Source organism: Triturus cristatus, chromosome 6, assembly GCF_964204655.1.
Source record: "Triturus cristatus chromosome 6, aTriCri1.1, whole genome shotgun sequence".
In the NCBI taxonomy this organism is placed as follows: domain Eukaryota; kingdom Metazoa; phylum Chordata; class Amphibia; order Caudata; family Salamandridae; genus Triturus; species Triturus cristatus.
This window is the reverse complement of record NC_140589.1, coordinates 1,347,893,119-1,347,907,156: the sequence shown is the minus strand read 5'-3', so window position 1 is coordinate 1,347,907,156 and position 14,038 is coordinate 1,347,893,119. Positions and strand designations below refer to the sequence as shown.

At 50.8% G+C, this 14,038-nt stretch overlaps 1 protein-coding gene across 1 annotated transcript in view; it reads right to left on the bottom strand.

Annotated features, from left to right (window-relative positions):
- The window catches only part of USP34 (ubiquitin specific peptidase 34), a 2,509,780-nt gene that overhangs the window by 1,646,894 nt on the left and 848,848 nt on the right, over positions 1 to 14,038 (bottom strand). The window contains exon 40 of the mRNA XM_085612349.1: positions 8,727 to 8,847. Coding sequence (XP_085468475.1) covers positions 8,727 to 8,847 — 121 coding nt within the window. The remainder of the gene's footprint in view (positions 1 to 8,726; positions 8,848 to 14,038) is intronic.

The following is a 14,038-nucleotide window of genomic DNA, read 5'->3' as shown; positions in this document are numbered from 1 at the left end:
GGGTCCCCTTCTGGTCCCACGGGGTCGGTCTGCTCAAATACGTGGCGCATGGGCTCCTAAAATTCTTTAACTTGCGCCAGGGTCGCTCCAGCTCCTGGAAAGGGAAAGAGGCGTGAAGTCGACCATGGCTACGGAGCAACTGAACCGTGCCTAGAGCATCGGTGCTCCTTACCTCATTTGTCGAAAGACGACAGTCGTAGTGAAGATGAAGTCCGCTTGAACTTCTTCTTGTGCCCCTTCCCAGAGTGTCCTGAAGACCTCAAGTGGAACAAAGAGGACTTTGGGCCCCAGGAGCGGTCCCGCGACTTCTTCTTCGATCGGGACCAGGACCTCTTCAGAGTCTCGCTGGATGGTACAGACTGTCGGCCACAAGGAGCTTCAAAGCCCGCTCCCGCAATGCCTTTGGAGCCATAGCCCGACAGTCAGAGCACGATTTCGAATCGTGGTTGCGCATAAGACACCAAAGACAGGCAAGGTGGGGGTAGGTAACCGACATCATGCGGTGTCAGGCACTGTAAGGCTTGAACCCTGCCTTCCTCGAACACAACCTTGCACGCAAAGTCTTGAAAAATCCTGAAGTCAACAAAAAGTCAAAAAAGGGCTGCCAAAAAGCTACAGAGGGATAGCTTTTCCCGGATTGGCGCTTAACTGGCGCGGAAAGAAACAAACGGACATCCCTGCCTGGGTGGCACCTATGTAGGCGCAGTAGGGATGCCCGGGTCTCAGTCCAGTTGTGACTGCTGTCGAAACATGGCGGCGGAGGACCTGTATGTCGTGTGTGTCTTCTGCTTCGGGCAGGTCCATCACCTCGAGACATGCCCCTGTTATCGGTCCATGGCGCCGAAGACTTGCAAGAGCGTTCCCGACAGTTCTTTGAGGACTGGCAATTGCTCCGCGCCACTTAAGGTCCCGCACTCGTAGGCGGTGGAGGGGCTGGTCGCGGAGCCTACACCATCGTTTGTCGGCATCGGGGTCAGGTAAATCAAAGCGCCATACCAGGTCGAAGACGCGGCGTCGCTCTTTGCCCACCCCTCACAGGTTGCGGGACACAGTGGAGGGGGCGGATGGTCACTCCCCCGCGGCTCCGGTGGAGCCTCCGTTGTTGCCTGCGGCCTTTCCCCGGGCCGTACGAGACTCTAGAAGGAATACAAGTGTTCCTATCGGCCATAGGTCTTTTATTCACCCCTTCGGGTCCCTCCGGAGCGCCTTCGGGTCCCGTGGAACCGTTGGGTGGTTCTGCCCCCGTGTCACCACCTTTGGCACCGTAAACGCCGGCAAGATACCCTGGGGCACCATTGGCTCTGGCCTCAGCCCCGCCGTTGGTCCTGGCCGCCAATCTGCCGATGGCTCCGGTCTCAGCCCTGCCGCTGGCTATGACCTCGGCACTGTCGGCTGGCTTCGGCCTCGGGCACTGTCGGCTGGCTTCCGGCCTCGGCGCCGCCGCTGGCTCCGGCCTCGCCGCCTCCTCGCCCTCTTACACAGCCGATGGGAAAGACTGGGAGGGGTCTGGGTACCCTCTCGCAGCTCAGTGTGAGGATGCGCCACACTAGGATGCCAATGTGGAGGATTTGAGCGATCTGGATTTCTCTCCACGCTCCAGTCTACGGAGCAGGATGGTACATTTTCTGTGGTGTTGCGCAGGGCGGCTGAGGCTCTTAACCTCCAGCTCCCTACGGTGTCTCTCAAGACCGAACTCCTGACTGAGGTGATTCGGCCAGGAGCCTCCTCCAAGGAGCCGCTGCTGCCCTTTAATGACGCACTTACAGACGTCCTCTGGGCGCCTGGTCCAAGTCTCCCACAGGTACTCCTGTGGATAGGAGTGTGGCACAAAAGCATTGCCCGGTCCCGGGCGTTCCCAGTTTCCTCCCATAACACCAGACGCCGGAGAGTCTGGTTGTCGAGACCTCTGCTTCTCCCAGCGCATTCCCTTCCGCACCTCCAGATAGGGTCTCAAAAAAATAAAAATAAAATAAGAGGGTGAGCGGTTTGGGAACAAGGTTTTACCACTGCCACTTCAGGACTGTGGACAGTGCATACTGCATGCCTTTTGGCCCGCTATTCCCACTCTGTGTGGGACACAGTGTTGCTGGTGCTACCTCAGTGTCCGACGGATGCTCGGACGCTACTCTCCCAAGCTATACTGAGGGGAGAGATGCGGCACCGTTTACTATACGTGGTGGCCTTGATACCGACGACTCCCTCGGCAGGGCAATTTCCACAACTGTGGCACTCCGTTGTTCCGCCTGGCTCAGAGCCACTGGCTTCTCAAGGGATGTCTAGAATGCCTTGTTGGACATGCCCTTTGATGGCACGCGCCTCTTTAGTGACAACCCGGATGGCACGTTGGAATGTTTTGAGGACTCCCGGGTAATGGCCCAGTCCTTGGACCTTTCCGCCATGCACACTCCCTCGGGGTCTGCCTTTTGTTCCTTTCCTGCAGGGACGGGGTGCCCAAAACACATTCCTTTCAAAGCCGCAGGCCTGCGCAGCAGCACTCTCGGCGCAGCCACTGAAAGTGGACCCGCAGAGGTGGGTCACTGGGCCAGCGGCCGGGTCAGTCTGCCGCCGCCCCTGCCACCACAGCCTCCAAACCTTCCTAGTCCGGGGTTTTCGGGCCCACCGAAGGCCTGTGGGCGGCACGATTCGCCATCGCCTACCCCACTGGCGCACCATCACTTCGGACAGTGGGGTTTGGCAGATAGTCCGAAGGGACTACTCCCTACCATTCCGGACTGCCCCTCCGGCCGTGCCCCCTCCGTACCACCGCATGTCGGTGTATCACTTGGCACCTCTCCAGCAGGACGTTCCGGCCCTCTTAGCCACGGGGGGCCGTCGAGCGCGTTCTGACGCCACTAGTAAGTCGGGGTTGTTATTCCCACTACTTCTTGATTCCAAACAAGGACAACAGCCTGCGTCCTCTTTTAGGCCTCTGGTACATCACTTACCTTCAGACGAAAAAGCTCTAAATTCTCCCGCTTTCAGTTCACAATACTCCCTTTTGGCCTTGACAGCACCCCTCAGGTGTTCGCAGAAGTGATGGCGGTGGTCGCAGCTCATCTGCGCATATCAGGTACTTCAGTCTTCCCCTATCTCGACTACTGGCTGTTAACGGCAGGCTCGCCCCAAGCAGTCATCTAACACCTCCAAGCTACAGCCAACCTCCGGCATTTGCTGGGGTTCTCCATCTACATGCAGAAGTCACATCTGGCTCCCTCTCAGAAGCTCCTCTTTATCGGAGCTGTTCTGGGCACGGCGCGATTTCGGGTTTATCTTTCCGAACAACGCATCTGGGTCATTCGGCCTATGAGTTGGCTCAGTGGCATATCCCTCTTCCTTCACCAACCGGAGCACACAGTGGTAACAGATGTGTCCCTCCGGGGATGGGGCAGCCATATGGGGGAGGCGGAGATCATACGCCTATAGTCTCCTGCGGAGTCTGAGCTCCATATCAATCAGTTGGAGCTTACGGCGATCCTGCTTGCACTCTTCCAGCAACACCAGGGACAGCGTCAGTTGTACTGAGACTGGCAGTGGTAGAGGCACCAGTGTCAAGGTCAGTCCGGATCTGGAAGTAGATCCAGGGGGCCTGGCTGGGATGGAGGGTTAACCCACTGATGGTAAACCAGCAGGGGCACCGTTCTACTCCGTGAAGCCCAAAGGCACACCAGCAGGAGCAACTGGCTCAAAGATGTGCATGGCATCATAGAACTCCTTGAGTTGGGCCGGAGTCCCTCCAGTTCTCAGGAACTCAGGGAAGCAGGGCTGCAGCCAGCTCCATGGGTGGAGTGCAGACGCAGGGCCTAGCAGCACACTGATACCCAGGAGAAGTTGAGGAAAGCTTTGACATCGACTTCTTGGACTTACCAGACTTTGAGGATGACAATTTGAGGCAGGATAACTATTGATTACGGGATCAGCTCTCAGAATGGGACACTAATCTTCCTCAGGATCAACACGGAGCTTTTTTCTGCCGTGCCACCAGGAGCTTCATCGTCTGCTCGCGAATCGCCAAAAGGTGCATGGACTTGCAGTTGATATCAAGGCCCGATTCCAGGCACCACTGGCAAACTAAGTGTGGGTTAGAGATAGACATCTGTTTGACATTCTTCACATGGTTTAAACTCCATGGGTTTGTTGGGAGCCATGCCGATAGCATACTGGGAGCAAAGGTATAAAAAAAAAAAAATTACCAAAAAATTAAGTTAACTAAAACTCAAAAAAGTAGTAAAAAAATAATGGTAGCCCTCTGGATCTGCGTTGTTGGCGCAGAAAGAAAGGAACTGATGTCACCATGCCAGGGTGGAGCCATTATAGGCACAGCGCACATCGCTTCCGACGCGGAGCAGCCCAACACCAGCTAAGAACGCGCAGGGGTACTGCTCAAGATTTTCTAGATCCAGTGACGCCTGGGGAATATTTTAAGGTGAGGATTCGGTGTGTAGAAATCTCTATCAGAAAGATCATTACCGAAGGTAAGTAACTTGTTCTTCTGATGGATACTTCTACTTGCAGATTCCTTTCTTCTTGAATCCACAGCAGAGTAGAACTTTGCTGGCGGTGGGTCTGAGAAAATCATTAAACAAAGAGTTCCTACCGTAGGCACTTCATAAAGAGGCCATGCCTTCAGAATCAAAACGTCTGATGAATGCATGGACTGAAGCCCATATCACAGACCAAAAGATGTCCAGAATAGAAGCACCCTGGATAACACTGAAGAAGCAGCCTCCGCTATGGTCAAATGGGGCCTTCTTGGAAAGAGCACAGGAGATGTTATTACACAACAGGATGCACTTGGAAAGAGTACGCTTTTGAATGACCTTGCCCTTCTGGGCATCAACATAGCTAATGAAAAACTGGTCCTCGAACAGGTATTCACAGGTTCTGTCCACGTTGAAGCTTATAAACATAACGAACAAGTTAATTACCTTTGGTAACGATATATCTGTAAGAAACATTAGTAGTGATGGATTCCTTACCTTAGAATTACCCCCAGGGCTCAGACTGGATCCGGAAAGTTTTCGTCAGCAGTACCCCCGAGTGTCGGAAGGCATCGTCGTGCGGCTACGCGTTAGTCGTTGGCGTCGTGGTCGCCGAGATGACGTCACAGCAGCTACTTAGACGCCGCCCTCGCACGCTGACGTCAGTTCTATACACGACTTTCCGTGACAGAAAACACAGAGCCACACAAGATACTGACCTCTGGTGCCTTGAAACTAGGGCCCTGAAAGGGATGACGTTAATCCTAGAAATCAGTTCACAGAACGGGGAGGATGGGTGGGGCGGTAAGGAATCTTTCACTCCTAATGTTTCTTACAGATATATTGTTACCGAAGGTAATTAACTTATTCATCTAAAAGAAACACATAGTGATAGATTCCTTACCTTAGAATAGATATCCCAGCAATGCCAACCCCGGTAGTCGGTCTGCGAACCAAGATCACACCAGGACGTCTCAAAGAAGCAGTCTCTCCGGACTTGGCTGTCCAGGCATTAGTGCTTAGTGAAAGTATGCAGCGAGGCCCAAGTGGCTGCCTGACAGATGTCTTGCAGGGGGACACCGCGTCCCAATGCTGTAGTAGCTACAGTCGCCCTGTTAGAATGGGCGCGCAGTCCTACCGGAGGTTCCTTTTTAGCTAGAGAGTAACGGGCTTTAATGCACAGGACTACCCATCGGGAGATAGTCCGCTTGTGCACAGCCCGGCCTTTCTTGGCACCCACGTAGCCAACAAAGAGCAGGTCATCCACCCGGAACTGTTGTGTGCGGTTGAGATAGAACGAAAGCGCACGTTTTGGGTCCAGACGGTGGAGTCTCTTCTCTTCTTTTGAAGGGTGCAGAGGCGAAAAGAAAGTGGGCAGAGTGACAGTTTGCTCGACAAGAAAGGCAGCGACTACTTTTGGTAGAAACGAGGGATGCGGTCGAAGCACAACCTTGTCCGGATGAATCGCCAGGAAAGGAGGCTCACAGGAAAGAGCCTGGAGCTCACTCACTCGCCGAGCATAGGTGATGGCCAACAGGAAGACAGTTTTCAAAGTCAATAACCAAAAAAAAGGACAGTTATGAAGAGGCTCAAAGGGAGTGCACATCAAGTATGTGAGAACCAGTGAGGCATCACAAAAGGAATAGGAGGGAAAAGGTGAGTAATGCCTTTGAGAAATCTATTGACAACCGGGCACATGAACAGAGAGGGATGATCAGGCAGCCTAAGAAAGGCTGAAAGAGCAGAAAGGTAGCCCTTAATAGTGCCCAGAGCAGAGCCCTTCTGGGCCAAATAGAGAAGGAATAAAAGGACCTCAGAAAGAGGGGCAGAAGGAGGGTCTACAGCTTTTGCTGTGCACCATGCCACAAATATTTTCCAACGACAGGCGGCTACAGTTTTAGTGGAGGAACGCCTGGCTACCAGAATCACATTACAGACTTCAGGAGGCAAGGCAAATGGAATCAGCTGTCACCACTCAATCTCCACACAAGGAAATGGAGGCTGGACAGGTTCGGGTGGAGGACCGTCCCCTGTTGCTGCGACAGGAGATCCTCCCGAAGAGGCAGTCCTATCGGGAGTTCCACGCTCATACTGAGAAGTTCGGGATACCAAACTCTTCGAGACCAGTCCGGTGCCACAACAATTACTTGGGCCCGGTCGCATCTGATTTTCTTCAGCACTCTGGGTAGAAGTGGTATAGGCGGAAAGGCGTACAAGAGACCGCAACTCCATTTGCGACAAAAAGCGTCTCCGAGCGAGTGCCGCCTTGGAAATTCCAACGCGCAGAACTGCTGACATTGCGAGTTCTCTTCGGTGGCGAATAGATCTAACCAAGGTTCTCCCCACTGCTGAAAGAGACCTTGTGCCACCTACGAGTGAAGACGCCATTCATGATCTAACATGCACCTGCGGCTGAGTTCGTCCGCTCTGGAGGTCAAAGAACCTGCCAAGTGTTGAACCGCCAAGGAAATGCCTTGACGTTCCAGCCATGTCCAGAGACACAGAGCCTCCTGACAAAGGGTCCACAACCCCACCCCGCCTTGCTTGTTACAGTACCACATGGCGGTGGTGTTGTCTGTGAACACCTGCACTACTCTCCCCTTGACAGATGGAAGGAATGCTTTCAGTGCAAGTAGGATCGCCCTGAGCTCCAAAAGGTTGATATGGAGCTTGGACTCCGCCGGAGACCAGAGGCCTCTGATCTCCGCCTCTCCCATGTGGCTGCCCCATCCCAGGAGGGACACATCCGTCACCACCATGTGCTCCGGTTGGGGAAGGGAGAGGGATCTGCCGCTGACCCAACGCTGGTCCGTGAGCTACCACTGCAAGCCCTGTGCAGTGCCCTTCGAGATCTGGACGTAGTCGGACAGATTTACCCGATGCTGCGCCCACTGGAACTTCAGGTCCCACTGCAGAGCCCGCATATGCCACCTGGCATGATCAATGAGCAGGATGCAGGAGGCCATGAGGCCCAGCAGCCTCAGGGTCTTCCTGACCGAAACCCAGGACCAAAAGATCGGAATCATACCCCGAATGTCCCGGACTCGCTGTTCGGGAGGATAAACCCAAAACACCTCCAAAGCAAGCGATCCACTGTATAAAACACCTCTGCACCCAAGCCCCACAGCCCAAGTCAAACAACGCTGCTCTCTTGGTCCAGAGACCCTCAAAAGCTGAGCCCCCCCCACCCCCCCCGGTGTATTTCTTTTTTTTTTTTACAAGAAATTGCTTGTTAAACCAACAAGAAGATTCAGATTGGCGTCTGAAGGAGTTGAAAGACAAGGACGGACATTAGTGTGCATGGGAGCGCTTATATGCGGCTCTGCTTGTGATTTCCGTAGTGCCAGGACGTGGGTGTGGAGCAGCACACCACCATCTAATGGCACACAGGAATACTGTTTTAAAGATTCCAGATCCAGACTGGCACCAGAGGAATATTCACAATGTGAGGAAACTGTCGTTAGCAGTATCGATCAGAAAAGGTTTATTAAAATTATTGCCGTATCACCCAAAATAACGTGCTATTGGTGAAACCTTTTAAAGGGAGATGCAACAACCAGGCCTCAAGAAGTTGTCAAATCTCAAGCATAAAAGGTGGTGAGAAAAGTTTGCAAATAGTTTAAAAACTGCCAATCGCTCTGTGTAGCATTTCAACCAATCATTTTTCAACCACTGTGCCACTTAAGACAGGGGCCCACCTTATGGAAATCAGCCTGTGACAGCTTGCCCTGGCTATCTCAGAGTGTCATTCTGCAGTGGTTGAACTTGTCTAGTTTGCAGTGCCATAGAAGAATAGACCCTGGGACATCAGTGGCAAAGGACCCCCACCTCAACGGTTGTGGTCTGTCAGATCATCCTGCAAGCTTCCCCTATTCTATCAACTAGAGTCTCACAAGCATGTGGGAGAGTCTAGGTGTATTACTTCACTGAATGAATCTTGATAAAGAGATTGCATTTTGGATGGCATGCATGCAATTGAACTGCAATGGTTTCTGCTTCTTTTAAAATGTATGCAGTGAAATGTGCTTGCTTGAGGTATCTGTAGTTAGAAATATCCATCAGATACTAGTTTCTCAAACACACACTTTAAACTAACCAAGATAATTAACGATATATTTAAATATAAAGAAACTTCTATGGTGGGGTGCTTCAAGTAATATATCACCTACTGTAGTCACTAGCATATTAATAACAGCCCAATTCAAATGACATAGTTCTCAAAGGCATTTCAGCAACTAACATGCCTACCTGTCCTTCACGAGAAAATTTAAATGGTGGTTTGTGCTTAATAACACTAGTAGCCAGTCTGAGCAGCCCAGTGAGCCCATCGTCTTCAATACTTCCATCTTGAGGGTCAAAGATGTCTCTGCTATAAGACAAAATATTGTAGAAGTGGATATTACTATTTTTCTGAACGCACACAAAGAGTTTGTATAGTTATATAATGAGTAATACTGGCTATTAACTTGTAGGTACATATTACTTAACTTGTGAAAAATAAATTGCTAACACACCAGGTTGATCAGAAAGATTCAGTAGTAGAAGTCAGAATTAAAAACATACTGTACAAGGAAACATATGCCACTTGTTTTTAACTGGTTTTAGACTATTAGGCACCGACAATTGAAAATCAAACAGTAAGTAATCAAAAATGTAAATTTTTGACTAGAAATCTCAGCTTTTTTGGAAAAATTGTGTAACAAGTATGAAAAAAGTTACTTACTTGTAATACTTAGTTTGTGGCTTGCTCTGTTGTAGATTCACATGTGCGCACTCGTCAATTCAGAGTATTGAAATTTGAAATCTTTCTTTTGGGAATACATCAAAAGGCCTGTGAGCAAGTTCCCTGTTTGAATGTGCGTCTATAAGGAACCACATAACCCTTGTATATCACTTCTTCTTCTTTTTGGCATTCTCGGAAGAGTCAGATGTGACTTTGCAACTCGACAGCCAGTGCATTTACTCTTACAGGCAAATCGTAGTTGCTGCTGGTGGGGGGAGTACCCTCTTTCCTAATGCGGGGGCTGCTGGAAAGTGGGAGTGCTCAAAGCAAATAAAATCTTTTAAAACTGTCTGGATAACTTGTTATGAAAAGCTGGCTTAGTATATGGTGCTCACTTATTTAAGTGAAGCACTGTGCACTAATCCACACCACCCTTACGGTGATTTTAGTGGTCTTATAGAACCGTAGAAATCTCTAAGTGGTAGCTGTGGAGAGCAGCCTTCAGGCTTAGTCCAGAGGGAGTGTAAAGCAGCTTGTTTGAACAGTACTTAATCTTATGGTATAGGTTATGTGAAAAAGAATCACTCAGTGTAGTTATAAAAATATGTATTTTATTACAAACACTCACGAACACATTGCAATATCTGCTACCCAGAAATATATTCACAATACTTTGGAAATATAACACGTAAATAGCACAAATGCACCGTGGTCTCCAGGGGGAGACCAAACCATATCCTAAAATAGTGGAATGTGAACCACGACCTAAGTCGAGTCGGAACACATAAGACGTAGAAGTGTTGGGGACACAAGGAACCACCCAAGGTAAGTACCAAGCAAAAGCACGGAAGCCGTGTGCAGAGCATGAACACAACTGCGTGATCAACACAAGTCAATGGGTAAGTCGCGGTTGCAGTTTTAAAGAAAAAGGACCCTTCCCAGTGGATCCTGAAGAAACCCTGTGGAAGATGGAAGGTTGGAGAGTCATCCCATCCTTTGATACCCCAGGAACCAGGATACCAACACCAGGGAAGTCGGTGCATTGGTGTGAAATGATGTTGGAAACCACCGCAGACCACAATGGAGGACTTCAGGAAAAGTGCTTCTGGAGAAGAAGATGAAGGAGACTGGAGGAACCCAAACGTGGATCAGAGATGAGAAGAACCTGCAAGCAGAGGGGACAGAGTCTATGCCACTCAGGAGTGAGCATGACACACGGAAGACAAATTCCAACTGAATTTGATAGAGGCAGAAGAGTTGATGGTGCTCTTGAAGTTGCAGCTGTGTGGACCAGGGGACGCTGTGGAATATCAGGAGCCGTTCACAAGCAGCCCCACGTCGCATGTCAAGAGCCAGGGGTCAGTGTCTGGCAGGGGCACCAACGACCCTAGGCAGACGCAACCAACTTAGTAGTCGAAAAAGGTGCAGTGTCGGGACCAACAAGGTCCAGGTGACTCACCACGAGCAGGTAAGTCAGAGTAGGCCCCAAGCAAGCAGAGGAGTCCACAAGAGCCAAAGAAGACCCTCCGGAGGTAGCTGTGCGCTTTACAAATGGTGGTATTTCATTTCAAGAGGATCCACGGGCAGAAGGCACCGGAGTTGCAAGAGGACCTCGAGCAGCTCACCAATGAAGAAGGGCCATGGTGCAGAGGAAGTGGTGATGGCGACTATCTTGGCTGTAGGCGTTGCTCGAAGCTGGAGCTTCTTGGAGCCCGAAGATCTCTGGAGGAGAGAGTCAACAAGCATTGGCAACGGCATGTCGACAGTGCACATGGGTTTGGTTCCAGCGGTTCCGACGAGGGATACTGGCCACAAAATTTCAGAGAGGACAGGTAAGCCCTTGAGGGAGTTGCAGAACCATCACCTGTGTTGCTAAGCCTCGGGAAGTCCGAAGGACGATAGGAGCAGTAGACTGGTCAGCTTCAATGACGTGCCTGCAGATGCAGGGGAGTGACTCCTCCTCTCCAAGGGAGATTACTTTGGGTGTCCTTGAGGCCCACAGGTCTGTTGAAGAACCTGGAAAAGGCACAGACACAGACGACGAAGGCTTGAAGACAGCAAGGCCAGGAGCAGCATATGTCTTCCTTGGCGCAGTCTCGGTTCCAGTTGAAGTCCAATGAAGTTCAAGTGTCCAGACGGTCGAAGAGCGACGTAGTTTCAGTCTGGAGTCTTGTCCCACGATGAATCTGAGGACCCACATACATGTAAGCCCTTATGAACCCTAAGGAATGTTTTGGAGCAATTCAGGGGTTCCTCCCAGAGGAGGGGCTGGACAGTCAGGAGGATACTCCCATGTCTTTTGTCCAGTTTCGCACCAGAGTGGGAGCCAAGGGCTTCCTGAACTGGCTCAAACTGGAGTATGCAAGGAGGGCATCAAATGTGCCCTTCAAAGCAGTCTGGGGGCGCTGGCAAGCGCCCCTACCCTAGCCCAATACACTAAGTCCTGTCAAGAAGGTGGTCACGCCGCCTTGTGAAAGGAAACCTATTGTTCTACCTTCCCCTGCTCAAGCTTGGCTGAGCATCAGGGGACAGAATCATGTCTGTGGTCCGCAGCAGCACGAGCTTACTGTCAGACCCTGAAAGGCTGTTACCGGAGTACAGGGGGGTATCCCAATGGAGCCCCCCATTAAATGTGATCATACTTCCAACACTGGAATCGGTGTTGGGGTTTGATTCGAACATGTTTGACACGACTGGGTTCGGTGCAGCCACTATATAGTTAGACATCTCGTAATGACTGATGTCCACTATACGTCTTAAAATGGCTGACGGCATTTAAAAAGCCTGCAGAATCGACTCCAGGGTTTGTAGGGGTGTCCTGCTCATGCAGGGCCACCCTCACACTTGCAACCAAGCACCCTGCCCTCAGGAACAAAGAGCCTGCCATAGGGGTGACTTATAGGTTTTAAATGTTGTGGCCTCAGATATAAGGAAACCTATCTGTTGTGAGAGGTGCAAGCACCAACTCACACAGGTTGCAATGGCAGGCCTGTAGCCACAGTTTACATGGACTCCCATGGGTGGCACAATACATGCTGCAACCCATGGGAGACCCCTAGTGTACCTATGCCCTGGGTACTTTAGTACCATATTCTTGTAACTTACAAGTGTACACCAGTTGCCAATTGCGGATGTACAAAAGTACTAACCATGGTCAATTTAGGGAGAAAGCACAGTGACTGGAGTCCTGATCAGCAGGATCCCAGTCAGACTAGGTCAAACAAACTTATTGACACCAGCAAAAAGTGGGGGTAGCCATGAAAGCAGATCCTACTTTCCTACATCTATACAACCCTAGAATGGTGACAAAACTAATGACAGAGAAAAAACAGAGAAAGAGTATTTAAGACTCTGTATCACTTCACCTATCACGGAAGAGTCTCAATGGTGAGTTGGTCTGGGCCCCAAAAAGATGGGCGCCGTCAAAGGGCATTTGGACCAAAGCCGCCTGTACAGCCTCTGAAAATCCTGAAAGAACAAGTTATTTACCTTCGGTAACGATGTATCTGTAAGAAACATTAGTTAGTTAGATTCCTCACCTTAGAATATCTCAGGCGTCAGGCTGGATCTGGAAGGTTTTGTCAGCAATACCCCTGCGCGTCGCTAGGCGTCGTCTGCGGCTCCGCGTCCGTCGTCGGTGTCGTGCGCCGGGATGACGTCGTCGGAGTACTTAGACGCTGCCCTCGCGTGCTGACCTCAGTTCTTGTACATAGCTTTCCGCGCCAGGAACGCAGAGCCATGCAAGAGACCGACACTGGTGCCAAAAAATTCTAGGGCCCTGAAAGAGATAACCTCAACCCTAGATATCGGTTCGCAGAACGGGGAGGATGGGTGGGTCGGTGAGGAATCTAACTAACTAATGTTTCTTACAGATACATCATTACCGAAGGTAAGTAACTTGTTCATCTGAAAGAAACACGTTAGTTAGATTCCTCACCTTAGAATAGATACCCCAGCAATACCATCCCCGGTGGTGGGTCTGCATACCAAGATCACACCAGAAAGTCCTGGAGAACAGAACGGCCAAAGAAGCCGTCTCTCCGGACTTGGCTGTCAAGGCAATAATGCTTAGCAAATGTGTGCAGCGATGCCCACGTTGCCGCCTAACAGATGTCTTGCAAGGGGACTCCCCGTCCCAGTGCAGTGGAAGCCGCAGTGGCCAGAGTAGAATGGGCTCTCAGCCCTACAGGAGGTTCCTTTTTAGCTAAGGAGTAACATGCCTTGATACACAAAACGACCCACCGAGAGATGGTCGGTTTGTGCACCGCTCATCCCTTCTTAGCGCCCACGTAGCCTACAAAGAGTTGGCCGTCCACCCGGAACTGCTTGGTGCGATCCACATAGAAGGACAGCGCCAGTTTTGGGTCCAGACGGTGGAGCCGCTCTTCCTCTTTCGATGGGTGCGGAGGCGGAAAGAAGGTGGGCAACATGACAGACTGCCCAGTGTGAAAGGCAGTCACAACCTTAAGAAGGAAAGAAGGACGAGTTCTGAGAACAACTTTGTCCGGATGGACAGAAAGGAAAGGAGGCTTCGAAGAGAGAGCCTGGAGCTCACTCACCCTTCTAGCAGAGGTGATGGCCACCAGGAAAGCAGTTTTGAGCGTCAAAAGACGAAGAGGACAATTATGAAGTGGCTCAAAGGGAGCAAACATCAGAAACGTCAAGACCAGATTCAAATCCCACTGAGGCATTACAAAAGGAACATGAGGAAACATGTGAGTAATGCCCTTAAGAATGCGAGAGACAACAGGGGATTTGAAAAGAGAAGGCTGATCAGGAAGCCGTAAGAAAGCAGAGATAGCAGAAAGATAACCTTTCAGGGTGCCCAGAGCAGAGC